This window comes from Arachis hypogaea, chromosome 10 (genome assembly GCF_003086295.3).
Source record: "Arachis hypogaea cultivar Tifrunner chromosome 10, arahy.Tifrunner.gnm2.J5K5, whole genome shotgun sequence".
Lineage (NCBI taxonomy): Eukaryota > Viridiplantae > Streptophyta > Magnoliopsida > Fabales > Fabaceae > Arachis > Arachis hypogaea.
Genome location: NC_092045.1, coordinates 105,726,586 through 105,736,730, shown reverse-complemented (window position 1 = coordinate 105,736,730; position 10,145 = coordinate 105,726,586). Strand labels below are relative to the sequence as shown.

The window sequence follows — 10,145 nt, the reverse complement described above, 5'->3', positions numbered from 1 at the left end:
GTTCGATTTATATTAAATATATCTTCGATAGTTAAATTTTTAAAAATTTAAGACCAATTCAATAATAATGCATAATTTGTTCTTATATAATTGTTGTTGAATTTGTTCTAAATTTTATAAAAAAAAATTAATTTTGAGACAAAATTAAAATAAAATAAAATTTAAGAATATTTTTGATACTTTTACTAAAGTTCAAGAATAAAAAATATACTTTACCCTAAATATAAAATTAATCAAAGCAGTACATATTTTATATTTTAGTTAAAAGATCTTAAATTTAAATATTAGGAATAACAATATATATACTGTGTTATTATTGTTATTATTATTTTAAAAGAAAAATTATAACAAGATTATAACGTGTCTACTTGTCACCTCCACTCACCAGCTGAAAATATTTTTTATCCACCAAAATTTCTTTTGTCAATAAGATTGGAAGAAAAACCGATTAGCTAGCCTTAACTAACCTCCCTTCTCTTTTGGGACTTTATCCCCTAATTTTTTTCCTCACTTATTCTAATATTCTTTATTGTGATTAACTCGATCGTTACGAATGGCTCTTGTGGCATGTCACTCCCACTCCACCACTTTTTAATTTTTATTGCATGAGATTTCATCTATTTATAAAATAATTCTGGAAATAACTAAGATCCATTGAATAAAATAATTCTGGAAATAAATTCGTTTTAGTGAAAAATTACCTCTTTTTTTTTAATTCAATTTATAATTTAAAAAAATATAACTAAGAAAAAATCAGTTACTTATATCGAATCAATCATATTCTACGTCCACAAAATATTAATGATCAAACCAATACTTATTAATATTAAATACATATTAAAATATAAAAATATATAAAAATAAATTATATACTATATATATTTATATATAAATATATAGTAAATAATTTTTTAGTTAATGTTTTGTGTATATATAGTATTTTAATATAAAATATATTTTAAAACATAAAATACACATTAAAATAAGTTAAATAATACTTATATTTATATATAAATATATAATAGTTAATTTAGTATAAAAATATTGTTTGGACATACACTAAAATCGATCACTAATAAAAATATATGTATAATTTAATTTATTTTTAATATGTTTTTATATTTTAATATATATTTTATACTTGTAACTGACTTTAATGACTGATTTTGATGTACATATAGCATAATCGAATTTTGTAACTACTTTTTTAGGTACGTCTTTGACAAGATCAAGTTAAGTCTACGTCTAACATTAATCATAGATGTCAAGAAATTTTAAAAGGAATAAAAAGGAAAATGGAAGTTTCCCTATATATATCACCAAGGGTGAGACATTTTGAGAAACAAATCATCATCTTCTTGATCCAAACCCAAAACCATGGTGTCTTCATGGAGTATTGGCTTTGCCACAATCGCTTTGGCAATCCTCATATACCGTATCGTCAAGTTTGTTACCCGGCCGTCGTTACCACTACCCCCGGGCCCAAAGCCCTGGCCAGTAATAGGAAACTTACCACACTTGGGCCCGGTGCCCCACCACGCTATTGCAGCCCTAGCCAAAGTGCATGGTCCTCTCATGCATCTTAGACTAGGGATGGTAGACGTGGTGGTGGCCGCATCCGCGAAAGTAGCGGAGCAGTTCTTGAAGGTGCACGACGCCAATTTCAGTAGCAGGCCCCCAAATGCAGGGGCAAAGTACATAGCATATAACTATCAAGATCTTGTGTTTGCACCGTACGGACCAAGGTGGAGGATGCTCAGGAAAATTAGCTCTCTTCATCTTTTCTCTGCCAAGGCTTTGGATGATTTCAAACACTTGCGTCAGGTTAATTAACCACCTTTTCTTGCTGCACATATGTCATAATTGTTACAATGAAACCAAATAATATTGCAATATTGATTATTTTTAAACTAAAAAATATATATTAGGATCAAATGATATTGAATTAAAAGCTTAGACATTATAAAAAATATGTTTATGAAATTTTATGGCAGTTCAAAATGATTTGATATAATTTTTATCAAAGTAATTAACGTACAGTATGTAAAGTTTAAAATGAACCCGAGAATGAGGTTGCTAGATTATGCCTCTATTGATGTTCAATTTTCAGAAACTTGGTATAAATAATCCTTATGATAGATGCTTTTAATTTGATTGTTAGAATCGAAAAAAAAATATTTTTATAAAATATATATGACATACTTGACGACTAATAAAAGTATAAAACAATTATTTTACGTGTTTAACATGCATGTAATTAGCTTTACAAAAATATTTTTTTTATAAAATTAACCATTAAAATTAATTACTAATATATTTATATTATATATAAATATATATAGTTTAATTTATTTTTAATATATATTTTATATTGATAGTTAATTTACATAGTATGATAGTTAGATTTATTATGTACTATTAATATATATAAATAATTTATTCTTGAATGATTAAAACAATTTTATTGTAAAAACTGAGAATAACAAATTTAAATCTAACTATTTAATTTAGGAAAAAATATAAGTATTATAGATCGTATTTCAGAAAAATAAATATCCTGTGTGCTTATGTGGGATTGGAATGAATTAATCATACAAAGAAGCTAGCTGTGGCACTGTCTAGAAATTTCGTACATTGAATTCGAAACTTCTGTAATAAGGGAGAAGTGGACAACTGCCGTAGGCCACACATTGAATTCTTTACTAATTCTACTTTTTTTTTCTGAAATAAAAATAATTTGCCTAATATATTTTTGTTGAATTATCATATTCACGTGATATATTTGGATACTCATCGAGTATTTTCTTCAAATTGTATTTAACACACTTAAATATAATTACATATATTGATATATTTAATTTTATTTTGTTGTTTATTTTAAAAATAAATTTGAAATAATATTATTATTAATTATTAATAAAAAATTATCTAAAATATTTATATAATTAAAAACACTAAAATTAATAAAAAATTAATTTATATTTTAATATTAATAAAATATTCAAATATTACTATAACATAACTAATTTTTTTTATATTATTGTTCATGATTTATATTAGACACTTTTACCATTGGTTATATCTAGAGCAAAATAGAAGTTAAAGATTTCGCCACAGGTGAACCCAATCATGACCTTATATTGAGAAATATTATTGTATGCCTTTGTAAAAAGGTAAAAACTGGAAATATAATTTATTTGCTTTTAATCTTTTTATATACAAACTTCTAAAAAGGAAATTATACTTGTGAAAGAGAAGGTTATATATAAAACCGAAACAAGAATAAAAAAAATTAACTATTAAATTAATCATACACATATAATATTAAGAAATTTAATTTTAATTTTATCAGTTAAATTTTAATAATTATAAGAGTAAAAAAAATTAACTATTAAATTAATCATATATATATAATATTAAGAAATTTAATTTTAATTTTATCAGTTAGATTTTAATAATTATAAAAATAGGTAGGGTACCCACAAAAACGGGTTAAAGTTTAACCTTTTACTATTTATGAGTAAAAATATAACGGATTCTATGCAAATTATTGTAAGACTAGACGAGATCAGGTAAGACAAAAATCTATCCCTACTCGTCCCATTGTCACCCCTATATATACATATTGAAATACAAAATATATATTAAAAATAAATAAACAGTACATGTGAATGACTTTTTTCGTAATTAATTTATGATTACTTCTATAAATACTCCTTGAATTATTTGAAAGCTTACTCTAATTTTTGTAGACTACAAAATAATCAAATATCTAACCTGTCTAAACTTTTGAAAATCTACAAAAAAAAAAAAAAAAAATTGGGACATGTCTACTTGGTGGACATAGAGTACAATCCACCTAAAGAACATGTCATTTTTTTTTTTAATCAAAGTCATATATCTATAAATAAACTGGCTCTGATCTACCTATGTAATAATGCATAGCATACTCTTGAGCCATAAAGTTAGGTTTGGCTTTGCAACTTGCAAGACATTAGTCCTTGTACACAATAAATGTAGCAAAAAATTCAAAACTACTAATTAATAATATTGTTACGTGGAGCATTAATATTATACTGAAATAAGAGAATTACTAATATATATATATATAATTAAAAAAATTATTTAGCAGGTTTCCGTAATATATATTTCATTCTCAAACAATGGCATTAATTAAAAATAATGTTATATGACCAATAAATATTATCAATTTTTGTCAATACTTAATCAACAATAATTTACATTTATATTGGTAGAAATTTTATATATAAAAAGTATATATTTTGAACTTATATTTATTAGAATTCACAGACATAAATCAATACAATTTACACTTATATTTTTCAGAATTTAAATACATAAATTAATAAAATTTATTTACTAAAAATAATTTAATATTTGTACTGATCAAATGATAGCCAAAAACACTAAAAATTACTACCCAATAATTTCTCATTCATTAATGCTAATGAACCTCATAATAAATTTGTAGGGAGAGGTTGCAAGATTGACCAAGAACATAGCAAGTAGCACAAACACATCAAAAGCTGTGAACTTAGGACAACTGTTAAACGTATGCACCACAAATGCATTGGCCAGGGTAATGATAGGAAGGAGAGTGTTCAATGATGGAAATGGTGGGTGTGATCCAAGAGCTGATGAGTTCAAATCAATGGTGGTGGAGGTTATGGTTTTGGCTGGAGTCTTCAACATTGGTGACTTTATTCCTTGTTTGGAGTGGCTAGACCTTCAAGGGGTCCAAGCCAAGATGAAGAGATTGCATAAGAGGTTTGATTCATTCTTAACAAGCATTGTTGAGGAGCACAAGAAGAATCCCAACAAAAGTGAGAACCATAAGGATATGTTGAGTACTTTGTTGTCACTTCAAGAGGCTTCCGACGATAATGATGGCACCAAACTCACAGACACCGAGATCAAAGCTTTGCTTCTGGTATTTACTCTCTTCATTTTTTCAACATAAATATTTTTATCATAAATGGAAATTATTTTCATATACTTGTAAAGAAAAGAATTTTAAATATATTACTTAGAAATATGATTGTAATATTAGTGTACTAAAAATTAACTCATAATAAATTGGTACGTTGAAAGGTTAGCTCATTATGAATTTATTGAAATTTCTTGAAAGCAACCTGGTCGACATTTGCAGGCACTTAGATTGCCCACATTTATTGAAAAATCAATGATGTTTCTAGCTTAAGTGATGATTATTGACACCTTTGAAAGGAACCACAAACAACCAACCTAATTTATTAGGAGCTTGAATTTTTCCACGTAATCGGTTTATGAATTTCTTAGCCAAGATGTACATTGGACTTGTGTTATTGTTTGTTGTCAACCTTATCAATAAGTAAAACAATTTTTAAAAAAAATATTTGCTAATAAATATCTCTAGAACACTTATTTTTATTTATTTATTTGTTTATCTACAGTATCCTCTAAACCGATAGATCAAAAACTAATTCATTGCAAATGTGAAGTTCATTTTTTTTTATTTATTTTGCAGAATATGTTTACTGCGGGAACAGACACATCATCAAGCACTACAGAATGGGCCATTGCAGAACTAATAAGGAACCCAAGAATCATGGGCCAAGTCCAGAAAGAATTAGACAGTGTTGTAGGAAGGGAAAGGCACGTGACAGAAGAGGACTTGCCCAATTTGCCATACCTTCAAGCAGTGATCAAAGAAACCTTCCGTTTGCACCCATCAACCCCACTTTCCCTCCCAAGAGTGGCAGCAAAGAGCTGTGAGATCTTCGGGTACCACATCCCAGAGGGTGCAACGCTCTTGGTCAATGTTTGGGCCATAGCCCGTGATCCAAAGGAATGGGCTGAACCATTGGAGTTCAGGCCCGAGAGGTTCCTAAAGGGTGGTGAGAAGGCTGATGTTGATGTTAGGGGGAATGACTTTGAGGTCATTCCCTTTGGTGCTGGCAGAAGGATATGTGCTGGGATGACTCTTGGGCTTAGAATGGTTCAACTCTTGACAGCAACCTTGGCCCACTCGTTTGATTGGGAGCTTGAGGGTGGGCTTAAACAGGAGGACCTCAACATGGATGAAGCATATGGGCTTACCCTTCAAAGAGCTTTGCCTCTTTCGGTTCATCCAAAGCCCAGGCTTTCTTCACATGTGTACTCATCATCTGAATAATTCATTAAGATTCAAAGACGTTCAGGCCCAAAATATTCACAAAATAAAGCTTTTGAGTATAATAGTTTGGAAATTCTATGGTAAAGATTATAAAAACTATACCGTAGAATTAAGAGAGTGGAAATTAAGGTTCACACATAACTATAAGGAGAGAAATAGTGTGTTGATTGTTTAGTAGTAAAGGAGAGATACATTGTGAATAATGATTATAGAGGGATAGTTTTACCCTGTACTGTTATTGATGATGTGTAATTTTGGGCGTATAAATATAGTGTGGTTATGTTTCCTCTCCAACGCATCACGCATGGCAATTTGTTTAGAATCATTTAGGTGGAAAAATACAGAAACGAGAGAATATTAAACAATGTAAAAAATTGAATAAAAAAAATTAAAATTAAAATTATAAATTAGATTATTAATTAATTATTTTTAATTTTAGATTCTGAAATTTAAAAAAAAATAAAGATTTATTATTAAACCAAATTATAATTGACATAGTTATTCTTAATATCACATTAGCCTTTCATTCTCCATTTGTAATCTTCGGTCTACAGAGTTATCTCGGTGTCGTTGCACTTTTTCATTGTCTGGTCTGACACCACCTAGCCGACGCCCATCCTCTCGCCGACACCGTCCAATCTCCCGCCGACGACGCCCAGCCTCTTCACGTTTCACTTGCGCACCGTAGCAACGGGAGATCATACCGCAGCAGCCCCGTACGTCCTTGTTACCACTGCCCACCCGCCACCGGCCGTGCAGGCCTCCGCCTTCTGTCGCGCCATTTGAGACGCACGTTATCCTTGTCATCTGTCCTCTCCCTCGCGCTGTTGTTGCTGTTGTGCCGCACTTCATCGACATCGCCCTTCCTCCCACCGATTTGACTCCTTCTCCTCTTCTATCTCTGGTTGCTGCGCGTTCGGGTTGGAAGCCCACAGAGTAGATTCGCAATCTCACCTAGTCGAAGTTGTCATTGCGTGGCTACTCTATCGCCGGATCTCCTCTCCTGCCTCCATGCGTCGCCGTCGAATCTCTCCACCTCGCAAAAGTGCTGGATGTTCAATTCATTAGTAATGTAGATTGTTATTAATTCTTAATTGGATGGCTATTTTGTTCGATTCAGTTTGAGTATATACAATTAACAATGTTGGATGGTCATTTCACTGGGTAGCCGAATGATTATTTTAATAATTACATGGTTGTTTGATGACGATCCCGCAATGGTGATAGAGGAGGAGTCTACAGGAATAGACAATAATGACCGATAAAGAATTGTTTAGATTCTTCGTTATTTGATTTCTCATTGTCTCTCTAACAGAATTATTTTCATATATAACAAGAAGGGCATCGAGGCATGTAGAAAATTTCAATGCTTCTACAGCTTTTATCTCCTTTAAATTAGATTAGTGGCCATGATTAGTATTGATAAAGGTTTTTTTTTTGTTTGTCAGAGATATAATTGCCAAATTTTTGGATTGGACTGAATGGCATACCTTTTATATTAGTTTAAATTTTCGTTAATAATGAACTTTTTTGAGTTTTTAATGTTTAAAAATTATTATTTAAAATAAAAATTTTTATAAATAATTTTTATTCAAATAAAAATTTATTATATATTTTTTTTCTATTTTTCATATAATATTTATAGAATATTTAAAAATACAATCACACTCACACTTAAAGAATTCTCGGAACAAAAATTCCTAATAATTATATAAAATTAATAAAATTAGAATCATTTGTTATTGACAATTTTTTATCAATTTGAAATAATAGAATTTCATATTCATAATTTATTAAATTTTATTAATTAGAAATTTTTGTATATGCTAAATAATTAGTGGAACAACCATACAAGTTTGATTTCCTTTGTTCTTTTTAAAACTAATACGAAAGCTTTTTCACAAAATACAAACTGGACAAAGTAATTTTATAATATAAAAACTAATTTCTGTGCTTTCACAAAATACAACGATGATGGTTGTTTCAAAAGCTTTTTTACAAATGTCAAATAAGCGCCACATAAACAATTTTTGTTACGTTTCAGGAAACACTTTATACGAGAAGACCCACCCATCATGCGTTTTGAATAGTGAGGGACGATTTTATATTTTCTAATTCTAAGAAATGAAATTGTCCACAAAATAAAAGTTCAGCGACTAATTTATCTTTTTCTCTTATTATTATTATTATTTCTGAATAACTAAATTTGTTCAAGCAGTAAATTAAATAAAATTAAAACAGCAAGTACTATTCTTCACTAAATTCTGTTACAATTAGAACCACACAAAGTAATATAATGTTTCTAGTCTCAACCAGGAGTCTTCGGCAATGATCTTGTACAGCTCCCAAGTGATAAGAAAAAAAGGAAGAAAGTAACTCTAAATATTCTAGTATAAAATGCACTCAAGGCTATTTAGCGAGAGTATTTTAATGAATCGTAGAGATAGTTACAAACGCCGGAAAACCTTCAAATTTTTACTATTTTAAAATTGTATCTCTTAAAAGATATTTAAATCTCAAAGTGATTTCTGAACTTGCAGTCGAGTCTCGATTTCGTCTATAAACTTAAAATTGCTCCAAATTTATTCCTAAACTTAACAACAGTCGTCCCTAGAGTATTTTCCAACGATAAATTGATAACATAGTTGGACAAAAGCCACACAAACTTGTAAATGTCATCACTTTCTTTTTAGCGCCTAAATACAACTGAAGGTTTTAGATCTATACGAAAACTCATAATACGCCTCCTCTCATCCTCCCCCAACAATGACAGCTCTATCACCACCAACTCCAAGCCAACCTTAACTCTCCTCACTTCATCAACTCCTTCTGCTATGCCCAATGCATCCTTTGCAACCGGCTCACCCCCTCTGTCGCCCCTGACGCTGCTGCATCGCTGACGCGTGCCGCCTCGCCTACCACGGAAGCTCCTCTCTCGCTCTCTCCTTTGCCAAGTTCTCCTCCAAGACGGGCTTGGCAGCATCAACAACAAGTGGACGGTCATCTACCTTATCAAGATCATCTCCAAAGATCACAAAGGTGCAAAATTTCAGAATCTTTCTAACCTCTTGTCCAATTTGTTCCTCTAAGACAATGCCAATTTCGACAAGGGTAAAAGCCTATGGGGGATAATAACAAAAATGATTAGGTTAATGAGGTTCTATTAGTTTCAAAGGATTCCGAGAATAAGCGCAAGCTTGCATTTAGACATTTTGTCAATTTGGTTAGGGAAGAGAATGATGTTTTCAAAGAGGTTTTGGTTAGGGATGTGTTGTATGCTTGCCAAGGGGTTAATGGGAAGTATGTTAAATGTAACACCTTCACTATCAGAATATTACGCTTCCGGTTGCGTTACTCTGATAGTTAGAGTATTACGACGACTTTTATACTTATTAACAATAAAATATGAGCCTTTAACTCGAATACCGGATCACTATTTCTTTGAGAAATCGAAAATTCTTTTTTTTATATATGTCCTTAGCTGTATTGTTTCTGTTTGTATATGTATTCGTCATAGTTTTTCCTCGCCTTTGTCATTATAATTTTGTAAGAGCGGTTGTATGATATGTATGTATCTAACATTTGTAAGTTACTTGTATAAAAAATTTTGTGTATATGTATATGCATATCTGTTATCAAATAAAAAGAATTTTCGATTTCTCAAAGAAATAGCAATCCGGTATTCGAGTTAAAGGCTCATGTTTTATTGTTAATAAGTATAGAAGTCGTCGTAATATCCTAACTATCATAGTGGCGCAGCTGGAAGCGTGACATTCTGATAATGAGAGTATTACATTAAATTCGATGGTGGTAGTGATAGAGGTGGATATGTGTTGTTAGATTCGATTAGGATACCTGAAACTACTAGGATTATGGTACAAAAGCTTTGTGAATTGGGGAGGAAGAAAAGACTTCATGAGAGACAGAGGCACAATAATACTAACACATTAAATCTCTCTCAATACTCAAA

At 30.4% G+C, this 10,145-nt stretch overlaps 1 protein-coding gene across 1 annotated transcript; it reads left to right on the top strand.

Moving 5' to 3' along the window:
• The first annotated feature begins 1,294 nt into the window (after positions 1–1,294).
• On the top strand, positions 1,295–6,469 carry LOC112716295 (flavonoid 3'-monooxygenase). The gene is made up of 3 exons (XM_025768171.2): positions 1,295–1,824; positions 4,493–4,951; positions 5,528–6,469. The coding sequence occupies exons 1-3, from the start codon at positions 1,378–1,380 to the stop codon at positions 6,173–6,175; spliced, it is 1,554 nt and encodes a 517-aa protein (XP_025623956.1). The 5' UTR covers positions 1,295–1,377; the 3' UTR covers positions 6,176–6,469.
• Positions 6,470–10,145: the final 3,676 nt, after the last annotated feature.